The sequence below is a fragment of the Colius striatus genome, chromosome 3 (assembly GCF_028858725.1).
Source record: "Colius striatus isolate bColStr4 chromosome 3, bColStr4.1.hap1, whole genome shotgun sequence".
Lineage (NCBI taxonomy): Eukaryota > Metazoa > Chordata > Aves > Coliiformes > Coliidae > Colius > Colius striatus.
This window is the reverse complement of record NC_084761.1, coordinates 6,502,101-6,518,541: the sequence shown is the minus strand read 5'-3', so window position 1 is coordinate 6,518,541 and position 16,441 is coordinate 6,502,101. Positions and strand designations below refer to the sequence as shown.

The 16,441-nt window shown below is 41.1% G+C and overlaps 1 protein-coding gene across 3 annotated transcripts in view; it reads right to left on the bottom strand.

Annotated features, from left to right (window-relative positions):
- Positions 1-1,715: 1,715 nt before the first annotated feature.
- CIITA (class II major histocompatibility complex transactivator) overlaps positions 1,716-16,441 on the bottom strand; it is a 30,629-nt gene continuing 15,903 nt past the window's right edge. For all 3 annotated transcript variants that reach the window (XM_061993641.1, XM_061993643.1, XM_061993642.1), the window contains exons 9-20: positions 16,276-16,332; positions 13,826-13,891; positions 11,704-13,411; positions 11,427-11,600; positions 10,497-10,568; positions 9,107-9,187; positions 7,606-7,698; positions 7,185-7,268; positions 6,338-6,421; positions 5,797-5,880; positions 5,058-5,150; positions 1,716-3,942 (exon numbers count right to left, since the gene is read on the bottom strand). In XM_061993641.1, the coding sequence (XP_061849625.1) occupies positions 5,078-5,150; positions 5,797-5,880; positions 6,338-6,421; positions 7,185-7,268; positions 7,606-7,698; positions 9,107-9,187; positions 10,497-10,568; positions 11,427-11,600; positions 11,704-13,411; positions 13,826-13,891; positions 16,276-16,332 (2,576 nt within the window). In that variant the 3' untranslated portion in view covers positions 1,716-3,942; positions 5,058-5,077. The remainder of the gene's footprint in view (positions 3,943-5,057; positions 5,151-5,796; positions 5,881-6,337; positions 6,422-7,184; positions 7,269-7,605; positions 7,699-9,106; positions 9,188-10,496; positions 10,569-11,426; positions 11,601-11,703; positions 13,412-13,825; positions 13,892-16,275; positions 16,333-16,441) is intronic.

Here is a 16,441-nt window from a genome sequence, read left to right as displayed (position 1 = left end):
GTGTCTCTACCATCTGCTCCCAGCTCAGGCTTTTGGATCCAGACAGATGGTATCACGAGTCTCTTGACAGCCAGCGTGAGGAACAAGAGGTTGACAGTTTAGATCCCACTTGAAACAACAATAAAGAAACTTGTCTATTAAAATCTTTTTTCCTGATATTCTGTGTTGCACTCAGATGACATTTTTTAACTCCTAGTGCAGTAGAAAATAGCTCCCAGTCCTCAAAATTCTGTGCCCCAGATGCAATTTTCAGCTGCTCCAGCAAGAAGTGAAGCATTGTCATTGAATTAAGCTTTTCTCCAAGACATCAGACACAGTTTGGGGCCTTCAAACACTGACAAGTGCTTTGTTCCATACAATCCCTGGCCTGCAACTCAGGGATGAAATCACTTAGAACACAGTATTCTAACATGTAAAGATAACATTTAGGGAACTAAATCCCCATTTAGGCACAGCCAAGTTGAGAACTTGTAAAGCTTGTGTTCACATGGCCATTTGGTACTAACACAAGAAAGGCTGAATTCTGCTATTGAAGTTGGCATTCCTACTGCCTGTATCATTAGCAATTCATGCTGTTCACAGAGAGAGTTCACACTGAGTTTTCAGGGTCACATGTATGCCATTTTAGGAACATGGTTCAGTTTGTCATTATAGGTACTTTTTGCAGCATTTGTGCTGATTGCCCTGCAGTGGGTTTATGCCACACCATACACACACCAAGCAATACAAGTTCCACCATGTAATTCACTTTCTAGGTTTTGAATCTTAGATCAAGATTTATGATTCCTCAGAACAGCTCAGCTTTGAAGGATTAGAGGATGGGGAGAGTACTTGGATTACAGGATCTGACTACCATCATAACACAAACCTTAGCATTTAGAACAAGGCTTCTTTGACAACAAAAAGAGCATGGAGCCAGGCTGTTCTCAATGATGTCCAATGATAGGACAAGGGGCAATGGGTACAAACTGGAACAAAAGAGGTTCCAAAGAAATACAAGAAAGAATTGATTCACTGTGAGGGTGAGAGAGCACTGGAATGGGCTGCCCAAATGGGTTGTAGAGTCTTCTTCTCTGGACACATTCAAAACCCACCTGGACGAGTTCCTGTGTGACCTACTCTAGGTGGCCCTGCTCTGGCAGGGGGGTTGGACTGGATGAGCTTTCAAGGTCCCTTCCAACCCTTGTGATTCTGTGACATAAAGAGAGCAGCATTTGTCTTACCCTAAAAGATTTTTAGAGCACAGATTTGATGAGAACAACTTTTTTGGAGTAGCTGGTGAATTCAGTCCTCTATACACAACACACTCATTTGACAGAAGCATTTTGGGTGAACTTTGTTCCCCAAGAATATCCAGACTTTGAACCTTGATTAATTTTAGAACTTCTACCTGCAAAGATTCTGAAAGGATTAAAAACCCCCTTTTTGCTGTTAGTAGCAGGCAGCTTCTGTCAGTGCTTCCATATCTTCCAGTTCTGGACTCTTGAGTCTGTCAGTTGGCACTGCAAGATCCCATTGCCTCGTAAGAAAGAATTATGTCTCCATTCCAGCCCACTGAGCTGGTGAGTGCCAGCAGGACCAACCCCTCTCTCTCACACAGGGATTGACACTAATGTACACTACAAAGCCCTGAGCGTGTCGTTCTGTTCAGAAGCCAGCAGTGGCTTCACAGTGTTGCCATGAGAAGAATCAAATTTCCAACAGGTACAACAAGCTACTGTAAAAAAGAATACTCACTTTTATTAATACTTTAAAAAAGCTCTATAAAGACAACCAAAACACTGTATCACAATTTACAATCTGTACATTATAAACGTGCATCTCCCACTAACTCAGAGGAGAACAGCAGTACACCCAACATCATTTTCAGCCCAGACAGGGTCCTGTAACATTCAGCTGCCTGTGTAATATTTAGCACATTCTCAGGTTCAGTCATAGTTGAAGTGTAGCTGCAGAATGTATTCCTAAAGGGGCATTTGTCATCCAAAGCACAGTTAAGGGAAGCCTGGACAAGGGCTCATGGCTGGAGTGCTGCAAGCTGATGGCAATATCCCGCAAGATCTGGCTCAAACTGTCTCCCATTCATGCAGCTGGAAGAGACTTTTTTTTCCCTGACTCTATGGCTAGAGTTTGGCTAGAGAGGACAACCATGCAGATAGTTAAGAAAAATACCAGTTTCTAGCTGCAATCATATTCCCTGTGGAGTTTTCCCACCTTGCTCTCTTGTACTGCTTCCCTCACATAGCACGTCTGATTTCCTGCTCTCCTTTAATTAACAGAAATGACAAACCAGGCCATCTTTAATTTGTCCACTCTCTATCTCTGCTGTCAAGATTCTGTAGGCACTGAAACTTTAACAGAGAAGTCTAATTTGCTGGAAAGAACATAAAGACTGTGGGTTTGAACTGCTTGAATTGGAGACTTTTTAAAAACCAAGTAGCAGAGTATTTGAGAGGTTAGTTGAGAGATTCTGGTTTGCACAGATCCTTAGGTCAGTGTTGTCTGCTTCCTGGGAGAAGAGATTTTAATGAGGTTGTTGAGCTAATCCTGAGCTCACTCTGAAGTAGAGACCTCCCTTCCCAATTTGTGGCATACTGAATATTCCTAGCTGTTTCCATCCCTTTTTGGTTTTCTGGCTCTATCCTGTATCTGGACAGGGAGCTGGTCCACACAATTATCTCTGTACAATTGGGAGTTTTTTCCACATTCATAGAGCTGAAATACAATAAAAGAAAATAAGACACAACTTGTTTGCCGTCACAGTCAGCAGGACCACGTTTGGCCCACATATCCTTGAGACCAGCAGCACAGACATATGGTAACACTTTGAAATCATAGAATCATAGAATGGTAGGGGTTGAAAGGGACCTCTAGAGATCATCCAATCCAACCTCCCTGCAGAAGCAGGTCAACCTAGATCAGGTTTGTCTGTCATTGCACAGTTATTCATGAATAACTCTGTAAAAGGCAGCCACATAAAGCACCCACAGTAGTGATTTCACTGTCAAGTATCAAATCAAAGCTTCTACATTTTCGCTGCCACCTGCAAGTGAGAAACCAAATCCAGGTATATGAATTTCAAGGTTTCACTTGTGAGAGTAAAAACCTTTGAAGATTGTCACTTTCAGGATTTTTGTGCAATAAACTGAAGCTTTTTGTAAGCATTTGGATTTCTGTGGTGATGTCAGAAAAATCCTTACTAGTTTTGCAATTTAAATTCCTTTCTTTTCCTTACTTTTTCCTTTTTTTCCCCCTCAAGCTTTCTGAAGGATTCTGTAATAAGAGAGTGATAGAAAATATCTTCCCATCCCTTAAGACAACATTAGTGATTAGCATCAAGAAAAGAGCCAGTTGCAGATTCCTGTGGGTAATCTTACAATTGCAGACTGTTTTCTAAGACTGATCATTCTTATTTATGTTCCTGACCCTAATGCTTCAAATCAGTCCATACAGACAGGTGAAATCTGTAACAGCGAGCTTTGGAAAGCCAAAAATCATCAGAGTGACTTTGGTTGCAGTTACCACTGGCACCACGGAGCAATTAGTTTTGATCTGGCACTATTTCAGATGTTGCAGGTCCAGCAGCTTGCAGTTTACTCTTTGATGAATCAGTGATGGAATTTTATACTATCAGCATCCTGGTGATTACTGGTCACCTTTAATGATGATCACAATATCCATAAGCTCTTTTTGTCTTTGAAACTTGACATTGCTTAACTCCTCATCACTTCAGCAGAAACACAGCTTGGTCTTTGAATGGCATTTTAAATGACCTCTAAAAGAAGTGAACTCCACCATTTGCCCACTTCACACATCACTCAGAAGCTGAAATGGGACTTTGTTTTTCATTTTGCCACTAGCATGAAAATCAGTCACTGATTCATAAAGCTGCAAGAAGACAGGAAAACACAGAGGACACCTCCCCCTCTTCTTTATCATACCCTGTGAAATGATGAAAACAGAATATTAGATGTATGCCCATCAGCTTAATTACCATTAACATCACCGAAACCATGTATTTGATGTGTTCTGAAAACAGATATCAGTGCCTGGTAGATGCTGGGTATTTCAAGTCTGGGATAGAGGATGCGGATTTCCTACAGCTCCTTATCCTCAGTGCTGCTGAAGAAGAATGTTTCCTCACAGATATTATACTAATATAGTAACTGGTGCCAAAGGCACGTGCTGCAAACATGAGAGAACAGCAGGGGAGGGAGATGCAAAGGGTTGTTTATACAGAGCTGCATTAAACACATCTTTTGCTTGGTGTGAGAGATGACCAGTATACAAGAATCATGGACTTTGACAGAGCAGAGCAGAGCTCTCTACCACTGACTGCCATTGTTCTGTGTCCAGAGGAAAACTCAGGTCATTTGGGAACCAGTCTATATGTTCAGAGACTCTTACTGTGTGCTTCCCTTGAAAGACAGACACAGGAGGTTAGAGAAAGCTTTGCTTTTGTAAGGTTTCCTGGCAGTCTTCATATCCCTAATGTCTTCTTTCCCAAGTAGGTATGGTTATTGAACAAAACCAGGAGTTACTTGTACTACAGGCTGTTAAGGATCACTGGAACTTTCCACTGCTGCTGCATGAAGCCGAGTCTGTGAAGCTGCTATGACACCTGAATCTTCCACAACCTGTAGCCTGGTCAGTGCCATATATATAAGCCCAGCCTACATCTGGTGATGAGTGGTCTGAGAGCAAGAGTTATGCAAAAGCTTGGCAGAGACAAGAGATATTTAGTTCTATGCAACAGAAAAGAGAAGGTAAGCAGGGCAGCTGCCAGTCACTGAACTGGGCTGAACTAGGAGTCCTAGAAGTCTGTTCTTGTTGATGCAGCTCTTGTAGTCTGCTAGTGCTAGTGCCAGGGAGGTGGGGATGCAAGGGGAGTGGGTAGAAAGGGGCCTGATGTGATACTGATCTGTGCCACTCTAGAAAATCATCTCTTAGCCATGTATGCACTGATGCTGGTACTGTGCCTGCTGCCTGTAGGACCAGAATCAACAGCTGCCAGAGAGAGAAATCTTGTTGTCTCAGGGATCCAGGGTTTACGTTACCTTTATGGGATCATCTGAGTCTACACACTGATCCTGGAGTCCAGCTGCTGAAGGTGTTCGAGAACTCCATAGGGAATGGTGGGATTCCACATCCTGGAAGGGCAAATTCAGAAAGGAAGGAGATTTTAAGAAGTGGAATTTGCTTCACCCTTTGTGTGTATTTGGTGTGTTGGTATTTTGGGTTTTTATTCCAGTTGCCTTTCCCTTTTGAATAACATTCTGTAAAAGTATTTAGGCTATGGAACAAATGAAAATGCACTTTCATTCAGAAGAAAGGAGTTGACTCTTCTGTGGAGGACTGACTCTTGCCATAGGATACCTATAACTCTATATATCCCGTCTCTGTAAATGTTCTTTAGCTTTCTATCAAACTCCCTTCCCCTGAAGGTATACTGGCAGCCTCAGTCTATTTAACCTCTAACACTGGCTGCTCATTGTTTATCCTTCAAATACAAGTCCTGCAGCACAGAGCAGGGCAGGTACTCTGGGAGGGCAGAAGATTATCAGAGACTCAATGTAAACTCTGCTTAAAGCAGGACAAGCTTGTTGGCCGAGGACAATTGGGAATTAATGGAGCTGAAACCAGAGATAGTATCTGAAACATTTTGACTGCTTTTGCAATTTGGTGATGTCTTGTTTTATGCCTCTTACAAATCTGATAAATACAGAACACAGCTTTAGCACAAATTCTAACCCAATTACAAACCAAAGATACAGGAAACAGCACATCAAGACTTACAGCAAGTTCTTTATATGGGGGCATTTTCGTAGGCTGTCAGTCAACTGCTGGGCTCCAACACCAGTTATTTTGTTATATTGAACACTGAGGAAAAAACCCAGAACTCTCTTAATCCACATCACATCATGTATCTGGTTAATCAAACATTGCATTCAACATCAAAAAATACTACATGGGCTTATCTGCAGATGGGGGAAGAAAGGAAAAATAGATCCTTGATTCAAAAATCCTCTAATAAAATACTCCAAAAGTCAAACAGGAACTTGATTAAGCTAGCTCATCTGAGGGATTCCTTATTCTGTATACCCAAATCCTTCTCCAAGTCCTCGTGACCCCATTCTCCCATCTTAAAACTGATTTTTCAGGGTTTGTGGTGAACTGCTCCTTAATCCTTTCCTACTACTCTGCATAAGGACATTTTCCCTGTGAAATTTCCCTGAAACTTTCTTCCTCAATTCCTTTCTCCTGCACAGAAGATTTGAATTTGCAGTATCCAAGCAAGCAAGCTTCCCTGGATCGTTTCAAAGGATTTCATACTCACTCGAGCACTCTTAAGGATGTCATCTCAGGAAGAACTTTTGCAAGATTTTCTGCTCCAAAGTCACAAATGCTGTTATTGTATAAGCTGCAGAAAGCCAAAGCAGTATAGTCATGATTGAATAATAGATAATGTAAACAGGTTATATATATTAGATCAAGGGCTTTCAGATATGGTTGGTAACATCTTAAGTTTCAATTTATCCTTATCTCATGTTTAAAACAGTTTCATGTTTTTCGTGTCAGGTGAGTCAAATGGCCATATCCTTTCTTCAGCTAGCATAGCTATAGCAAAAAGAAGTCTAGATTCTTAACAAATGAGAACATTCCTGTCTGCATTAGATCAAGAATTTAAATGAAGTTCAAAGATTTGGGGCCCAGCATTCAAAAGATTTTCCATGTGAGCAAATGATTCCAGAATTGCACACCATGGTTTCTTGCATTCCCTCCTGAGGCACTTCACCTGGGCCTGTGCCAGACATTTTCATGAAGTGGGATGGACTGTCGGTCCCATATTGGCAAACACACATCACCCTGTTGGTGCCTTGGGGCTTAGCACTGTGCTTGGAAAGCTCTGTATAAGCTTGTGGTAGATCACAGCCCTGGGTGCACATTTGTACAGGGTATTAGTCATAAATGGGCATTAGGGACTGGATTTCAGCCCTCGTTATATTCCTGAGATATCCTCCTGTAAGTCTACACTGTGTCATATGTTTCTCTTCTCTCTTCCACATAAAGCCTTTAATGAAGTCAAAAGCTTGGCTGCTGCACAGTGTATGTGTCAGTTCCATGTTCAGTAGTCCCTAACAGACAGCATGGTTCCTGTTCAGATATTTTATGCATCCGCTTACCTTAGTGTCTGTAATGAAGACAAGGAAGGAAGAGCTGTGGCTAGTTTCTCCGCCCCCACATCTGTTATCTTATTCTGTGATAAGCTACAGTAAGTGAGATGACTTTGTTAGTTGAGTACATGTATTCCAATTACATCACAATGGGGGCAAAATTCCTTTTTGGTGTCATTTTTATATAATTTGGACAGTCTTTAGATCAAATGCAGGGAAACAGACAATCAGAGCCCTGGGAAATGAAGAATTACCATGAGACTAACTTATTTCTCTAACGAAGGTACAGATTAAGCATGTCTACAGGCTCACTGGTCTTCCATGCCCATGGGCTAGCTATAGCCGTAATTATTAGCACACAGACCCTTGAGGCTGTAGGTTTCATCCATTTCTTTATAAAATTTCCCAGAGCTGTTAACCTTGCACTTACTTTAATGTTTTCAGTGATTTCAGGGTTGAAAAGACTTCAGATAGGCTCTTTGCTCCTTCATCTCCTATGCCATTTTCACTCAGAGCATCAAGGCTGGGTGACGAAAAAGACAGAATTAGCTTCCTTTTTAATCCACATTCTTGCAGTGTATTCACCTCAGAGACCACTTTATCTCAAGAAGCTGCTTCTGTGCAGTAGCCCCAATCAGCAAGAAGCATCACACAAATTACAGCTTCTCTAATAAGCAGCTTTCTGCTTCCCAAATTTACAGCCCAAGAATTTTATTGCTTTTTTAAGCTAGTTGAATGGCTTGACCCATTTCCTTTGATAATGTAAGATTATTAAAATGGTTATGAAATAGCTGTGTTCCAGCTATGCTGCAATGAGATTTCCTGTGCACACAGAAATGCAGGACTGACAAAATCCAGGAGATGCTGTAAATCCCTGCCTAAACAGCTCATCCTCCAGTATTACAAATGAAGTTTTTCCTCATTTGGGTATCTAGATGGAAAGAGTTAGACATTCATAATTTCAGATGCTGGATCCCCTTCTAAATCTAGGCAGTGCTGGGATATACTGGACTTATTCTAGTTTTAGAGCTCTATTGTTTTCCCAAAATGTCATCAAATGGCCAATGTGCTGCCCCAGTGAGGCCAAAGGCCCTCTCAAACCCCAGTAACCTTCTCACAGAGATGACAGCGAAATATTGACTATTGTTACCACCATTGTTTCTAGTGTAAATATGCTTAAAATTCAGTGACAGTTCATTTGTCATCGATACAAGAGAATGGATAGCAACTGGAGTTCTTACAACTCTATTTCTAACACTGTTCCTGAGAAAGGAAGGGACAAAGCCTGTGTGAAAGTAGGACGGCAGAACAAACCCAGATACTAGCTGAGTACAGCTCTTTCAGATTCTCTGTATGAATCAAATCCACAAAGCTCCATCTCTCACAAGCTCTGCCAGAAGTTTAGGATGTTCATTGTCACTAGAAGGTGCACAGCACCAGCACAAATACTGATGTTAATCCCCCAAGTTAACATTGCTTCTGGTTCAGGAGGGAGTCTGTTCTCTCCTGGGACAGACACGACCGCAAGTTCCTCAGAGACCTCGCCACGAGGGAGCCTGGAGCTCAGGCATGTCATGGAGCTTGAATGAAGAAACAAATCATCTGCAGGCACTATCAATCTGGGTCATGGCAGGAAGAAGTACCCACTGGGCTCTGTACTAAATCTTTCCCACCAGCATTTAACCAGAGGGACACACAGGGATGTGGCTGAAGGGGTATTGAATGAACTACTACCAAACATCTCAGGGGAGGATGCAGAGTGCCTTTAGTTTGCTGTTATAGTCCCTGAATGGGGCATTTGTTGTTCAGTTTGTTCATCAAAGCATGTAGGCATGTTGGCAAATAAAATGTTTCTTGGGTACATGAGCTCCTCCATCATCAAGAGCTGCTGAGTAGCCACATGAGCAAAGCTAACCTTTAGCACTACTCACTCTAAATGCTGCAGTGATGGAAACGCTGCAAGAATTTTCACGAGCTTTAGGAATCCCTGAAGGCCACATTCTGGACCCAGCCTAGAAGAAAACAGAGACATGCTAGAGACGTGCAGCATTTTTTCACCTGCTCAGAGACAGCAAAAGTTCTAAATCTTTACATTTTTCCCCTGCAGCCCCAAAACTCCTCAGATGCAGCCATTCCTTAAAACCTGAAGCAAGGGCTTCTGCTTTGAAGCCTCCAGCTGAGGACCCCACAAGGCTGAGGTCAGGCAGAGCAGAGCTGCTTGCACAGAAGCAGTGGTGCCTGCACTTCCCACTTTTTTGTTACTCTTTGCAAGACTCATGTTCCTCGTTTCACATTCCTGTTTTTCTGGGGTGTTTTTTTCAGTGATTCAATTTTAAGTATTACAATCTTGATAACTGAGATGGAAAAAAAATCACTTCCCCCTCTCCCCACTATTGGCAATTCAGACTAACTTAAGAACAAATTTATACTGCAGCTTAAAGCATAAACTGAATTTTAGTATTCCAGCTCCAAGCCTTGGTCCCTCAGACACTAACTTCTTATTTGGAGTTTCCTTGGTATCAGAATAAGTTCAGCCTTGTTAAAAAGACTGACATTTTAACCAAAAAATTAAAATAAAGGGAAAGTAGGAGAGAAAATGGGAAGAGAAAGCAGCATAAAATCAGAAGTGAGGCCAAACACAACAATTCTAGTCTGGGTCAGATGTGAAGAGTGGGAAATAGATGAAGACTTGATGAGAGTTCTCCATAGCACTGGTGCAATTTCTACCCAAACTAACTCACATGCTATGGCAGGATATTTTAAGCAATAGAACAGCCTTGGAGGCTCCTTAGAATTGGTGGGGGAAAAAAAGAAATGTTACTACACCTCATTTTTTAGTCAGCATTTCCAAGTCCATCTTCCTCCTTCCAAGAAAATGGTGTTAAATATTTTATTTGGAAGGCATTTGCTGACTTTATTCTCTCATGGCCTAAGCTCTGATAGGGCAGAAAATTACATTGGAAGACTCAGAAAATTTGAGTGTTTGTGATCCAGGGAGCTGGATCACAATCAAGATGTTTTATACCCTGTGGCACAAGATCTAAATGTGGTAATATGGAACTAATTTGTAGAAAAATCAAACAAAATTGATAGAATCACGTTGATTTGTATCACTGCAGGAGCCAGAAATGATGGGGGTTGAGTTTCAGCCATAATTGAATACATCTAGCTGAGAAAAGTAAAATAGCAAGAAATGGGGTTTACTTAAGGCTTTACAAGAAACTAATTCTACATCAGCTCAATGAGTGTAGCCAGTGTCCATGGCTCTTGCCAGGCTCAGGTGTAGTGATACAGCAGTGAACAGAGAGGTACGTGACTTACGCAAATTCTATTTTCCTGAGGTTTCTGATGGCAGGAATTTCATAGCAGCTGCAGCCAGATGCATCTTCCACACTGAGTAAATCACAGAACCAGAGTATGATAAATATTCTAGCTACCAAACCAGTGCTTTAACAATAATCTCTTAGTAAACTTTTACAGGAACTAAACCACTGCTGCATTGACTGAGGAAGCAGGAAACTTCAGCATAACTTCTGCTCCAACCTTTTTTCATTCAATTCCTTCCAATCTGATAGTTGCCTTTTGCAGTGCAGTCATTTGCTCATTTTCCAATCAAACTTAAAAATATGTTCTTCTAAATCAGGTGTTTTCTGTCAAATATATTTCAACCAAAACACTTTGCCTGGTTTAAAATGGAAGTCACCATTCTTTTTTTGTTTAAAAAACCCAACCAAAATACTTTGTCTATGTGTAAATTGCACAATCCCCTAGCAAGGGGTTGCAATTGGTTTTAATTGCAATCAATCCCCTGCCACATCACCAGCAGGGATGAAACACAGGGTTTGTAGATCATATAGCAAGTTTTTACCTCTTGAGTTAAGAGACTAACTTGGGTCATTGTGACCAGTGAAAAATGAGACTTTGATTATGGCCCATGAAAATTCAATTAGCTCGAGTTCCCTAACTGGAAACAATGAGAAGACAAAATACTTGGAGATTAAGAAGAAATCTGAAGGAAAAAAAAAAGAGAGCTGGCTTTTTTATTGGCAATTTTGATAAAATATTCTCCATGGTGCTGCCATTGCTCCTCCCTTCTGTGACAGCCACCACACATCAGGGTAGGAGAACACTCTGAGCTTCCAGTGCTTTAGTTACTTTAGACAAGCAGAGGGCTTAATTCTCCAGCCCTGCTTTGAACCCCCACATTATTAAACTCTAATACATTAACAGGAGTATCATAGAAGAACCTACCAGTTGATCATCTTCTCCTGCATCTCTACAAGCTCTGAGAGATCACTGATGTCCTTCATTGTCTTTGCCTTGAAGGGATCAAGAACAAATTTCTCTGTTGACGCTCTCAGCAGTTCGTAGTCTTTTGTCTGTTCTAAAGATTTCCAGAGCCTAACAGTATCACCGAGGGAGGCCCTGTGAAGTGACAAAACATGTCAGTTCAACAGATGTGACTGCTGTTGTTGCATGAAAGTGTCACCTACATACAATGGGATGAGTGACACAAAGAATGACCAACCTGAACGACGCCACGTTCTTTAAGCCAACCAAGTCTTTCAGCCCTTGCACGTCAATGCTGCTGTTTCGTAAATCCAAGGAAATCTCTTTTCTTGACCTTTTTAAAATCGAGTGCAGTACATGGACATCAGGTGGTGTAAGAACTATGCCCAGAAAAGACAAATCTGTCTTGAGCCTTAAGGCCATGTGCTGCAAAAGATAATTGCTTTGTGATTCATAAATACAATGTAAAAGCTCGAGTAGCCTCTCTGGACACAGCTCATTTATCTGCAGCCTTCGAATATATTTTAAGAGTGTTTTCTGCTTCTTGGTTGGTTGTTTTATGTCTTCATTTGAAAGGGAGCAGAAGCAGGGGTCATCCTGGAGGAACAACAATCCAGACAAAAATCGAGGCACTAAATCTAACCATTTGTAAGGTTTTTTCTTCTTGGATGGAAAAGACAGGTACTTTGTTGGGTTTTTATCCTTGATCTCCTCTGCTAACGTAAGGTGAAGGGCACCCAAGAAATTCTGAATGACAAAATCAGAGAATGTGCTCCCAAATTCCTCTTCTCCACTATCTGGATGTCCTGGCAATGCAAATGGCAGGAGAAATCCATATTTCAGAGCAAACTCTTTTATTTCTTTAGAAGGCAGAAGATCACTTTTTATGGCACTTTGGTGCTTTTCCCCAAGACACCAGGCTATACGGGCTAGGGTGGCAAGACTCTCTTGATTTTGCATGGCTGAAGCATCTGCTTGAGTAGGTATTATCTTTTGCTGAATGAATTTCAAGAAGAGTGTAGTAAGAGTTGAAGGAAGGCTCTCGCCTCCCATTTCAAGTACTGTCTCACAGAGAAAACAAACAAATCTACACATAACAGGGCTGTAACAATGACTGAACAAGTACTCACACTCTTTGATTAATTTCAGTGCATTATCACAGTAAGGTAATCCTTCAAAGTATTTGGTTATGAACAATTCTCTCTGCTGAGGGGAAAATCCTTCTATTTCAATTGTCTTGTCCACTTTGGACACATACTGGTACACCTTGTCTTTTGGTCTTGCTGTAAGTAATAAAGTACAACCATTTAGTATCTTTTTTTGGATGAGTCCTGAAAGCAGCTCCTTTATGCTATACAAGTCTTTTTCAGGCTGGCTGGCTGAGCAACGAGGAAGATTCTCATGATCATGCAACCCTTCAAACCCATCAAAAACCAGAAGGACTTTAGCAGGGTTTTGCAATATATAGTCAAAGATCTCTTTGCTCCCCTCCTGAGGTTTTACAAAAGATTCAAGCAGCAGATCCTTCAGGTTGTATGTTTTTTCAGGTAAGCTTATTTGTTTGCAGTCAAACCAAAATACAAATTCAAACTGAGAAAACTCTCCATTGGACCAGTCCTGGCAGATCTTCTGAACAAGAATGCTTTTGCCCATTCCTGCTTTTCCCAGCACCACAATCACTTTAGTGTCTAAGTCTTTGGCTCTTAGGATTTGAAATATTTGGCTTATTTTAAGTCTTGCCTTTTCCTTGCCTCGCAGGCTGCAAGTTACCAGTTCCTTTTCCATTGCTTTTACACTATTCTTCCCAGTCTTGGTTTCAGTTTGGCTTTGAACAAGTGTCCCATCAATAAACAGGTGATCAAGAGTTATCTCACGCTCCAAGGCCACAGATTTGCAGATGTCTCGGAAATAATCCCTAAGGGACGTACAGAAAGCTTCCACTGGCTCTAGAGAAAGAAAAAGCACATGCCAACTGAAGAAACAGCTCCACAAACCACAACATTGCTTCATGGTGGGTTAAATATGTAACTGTAATATGGTCAAAAGCATCAGTTCCCATAAAGCTTGTAGGTCTGGATTTATGCCATGCTGCTGCAGTTAGGAATGCAGGAACAATAGACAATGATTTTGAAGGTATCTACACATCTGATGAAACCAGCTAAGTAGGTACTGCAGCTAGAAATCTAAAGGTAGACAAGTCTAACATCTTAAAAGCAGGAATCGTGCTCAGACGCTCAGAACAACTTCACAGATTGTTGAATGGCAATTCCTACAAGAAGTAGCTTTTCTGAATAGAGAGAAACACATAAAAACCAAACAAAAAATACTGGCCATTTAAAGTTCAAGAGATCTAAACTCACTTGGTCTTTTGAAAGGTTCTTCAGATGGAATGATGGGAACTCGGACTTCTCTGAACATTTCTAAACCTGAAGAAACAAAACAATGTACTCGTGGAAGACATCCAGACAGCCATCAATTCAGCTTCACTCATTTTAACAGTAAGACCAACACAAATTGTCAAGCTCATTGCAACATATGTGTCCTCCAGAGAAAGAGCTGGTTTGTTTAAGTGGGAAAGGAAGAAAAAATCCTCACACAAGTACAATTCAGCTGACATGAACTGTTGCAGGCAGTATGACACCAAATAAGATGGCAGCTGTCCCAACAGTTGTATGAAGCAGAAGAGCTGTCATAACCAGATGACATCCACTGTTCTTTTCAAATGTCTTTTCAATGTTTTGCAGAAATTCATGTTCACACATAGGATTTCTTTATGTCATCAAAAGCAACAGCTTCCTTTTGTCACTCTACACCTTGTAACCAAGCATTAAGAATGAAGGTCACAGAGAAGGGACTATTGGTAACAGAATTTACCCATTACTCTTCCTGACAAAGTACTCTTACTGTCCAATTTTGGGTTTGCCTCTGTTTTCAAACTCCTGCAGACTTTTGCACTTGGCCAGATGAGCAGTGTTTGCCATACACAAAGAAAGGAAGAATTTCCAAGAGAAAGCATGTTTTCTACAGGCTACTAATGGCAGAATATCAGATTGGACGAAATTATTGGTAGGAAAAGCTTTGCAGATGCAGGACAGAATTTACATGGACAGGTTGTAACAAACCCAACCTTGTCGAGAGTCTCATGGGAACCACACTCAGCAGAAATGTGGGAAACAAAACAAACCTAAACCTGGTTAATCTCCCTAGATTTGTACAAATGTATTTATTACCATAACATTTGAAGTTAGGGTTCTGAGTTGGTTCTAGCAGGGAAGCAGCAACATGCTTCTAATAAGCTAGTCCTTTTTTCAGTGAAAGAATACCTTTGATTTGACCAATGCTGCTTCCCACCTGAATGTCTCATTACAGCCTTTCTTGGTTGGTTTTGTTTAATAAAATAATTAGCTAACCAAAACCAGACACTTGCCTGAAAACAGGCATGTCCCCTCTATTTAAAATCTTCAGTCAGTTTTTCTTCTACAAGGAGGAGAACCATCCCTGTATCAACCCACAGTCTAGCTCATTTGTTTCAAACAAGCTCAGCTATTGCTCCACATCACAGATTCACTTTCATACCTTTATGTAAGCAAACTCAGGGAGAGCACAATGTTCCACAACCTCACACAAAGCCATGTGCAGAAAGTCTGAGAGCCAGGCTAACATTCTCATCTGATGTTTCTGCCTGTAGAAACTTATGTGCAAGAAACTATCATCTTTATGCCCTGGCCCTTCAGCTTACTTCTTTATTAAAGAAGCACTGCATTGTTGATCTGTGCCTCCAAAAGCTATAAAATGGCATCTAGTAGTTAAAAATCCACTGTGTTGATGCTTTAGGATCACTGAAAGAGATGAAATGCAAGTGTGCTTGCAGACTGGCTTCATCATAAACATTTAGAAGTCTCTGTTTTGCAAAACTTTTGTCAAATCAATCAAATGTTCATATTGTTTTAAATGGAAAAGAGACTGGCTTGGCAGCTTATGTGCTAATTTCTCTGCTGCATTTAAAATTCTGAGGTTTGCTACATCCTCAAACATGTTGTACTGCTGTAAATCAGGTGGGATTATTAGTACTGCTGATTCACATAAACAGAATGTATCATTTGCAAACACTTCCCCTAACCTAGGAGTTTTTGCCTACTCATCCCCACTGTAAGATGTTGCTCTCTGGGTGGTGTTGGCCACCTCAGGGCCAAACAGCACTTAGGCCAAGCTGTGAGGAGCTGTCAGAAACTGTATGACCACTGAAATCAAACTCCTTCTTACAACAGCTCTCTGAAGGCTGGAAGAAAAGTGTCTGAGAAAAGTTTGTTACCCTAGGTAGGACTGTTATTGCCTGATCCAGAGTGATTTATTTATAAGCCTTTATGTGTATTAGACCTCTATATTGTTCAGTTAAGTCATCATTACTTTGGTTTTGGGGCTTCCATGTCCAGCTGACTGCAGTGTGGCTTTCAGCACCGAGCATCTAAGATGCTCAGGCCGTGCCTGTACCAGCACAACTTCTGATGGTTCTCAAGCACACTGGGATTTTGTGTTCTTTTAACTAGACAAGACTTCTTCCAGAAACTGGACTTCATTGGCTACTAAGATATAGGTGAACCTGTAGCTCTACAACCCCTTATCTGCTGTTTTTTGGGCTAAATGAAGAGACAATGATCAATACATAGAAGGAAATGCTATTAATTTCTGCTTTCCTCAGTAAGGTCAATATGAGCAAGGCCTGGAGGGGAGAATTGGCTTTGGGTAGAAGCAATATGCTCTCTCTCCTAATCCAAAGTACTGTATGTATAAAAAACAATTTTCTACTTACCACATAAACTAACAGGAAAACTTGAGGATATCAGTGTTTCAGTGGAAGATGTCAGCACTGGCAAGAAAGAAAGGACAGTTTTCAGCCTATCACAGCTGTCAGTAACTGAAATGAGGGAACTTAGCCCTTTGTTGACAGTATTGATTTTCCAGTACTTTCTGTCTAT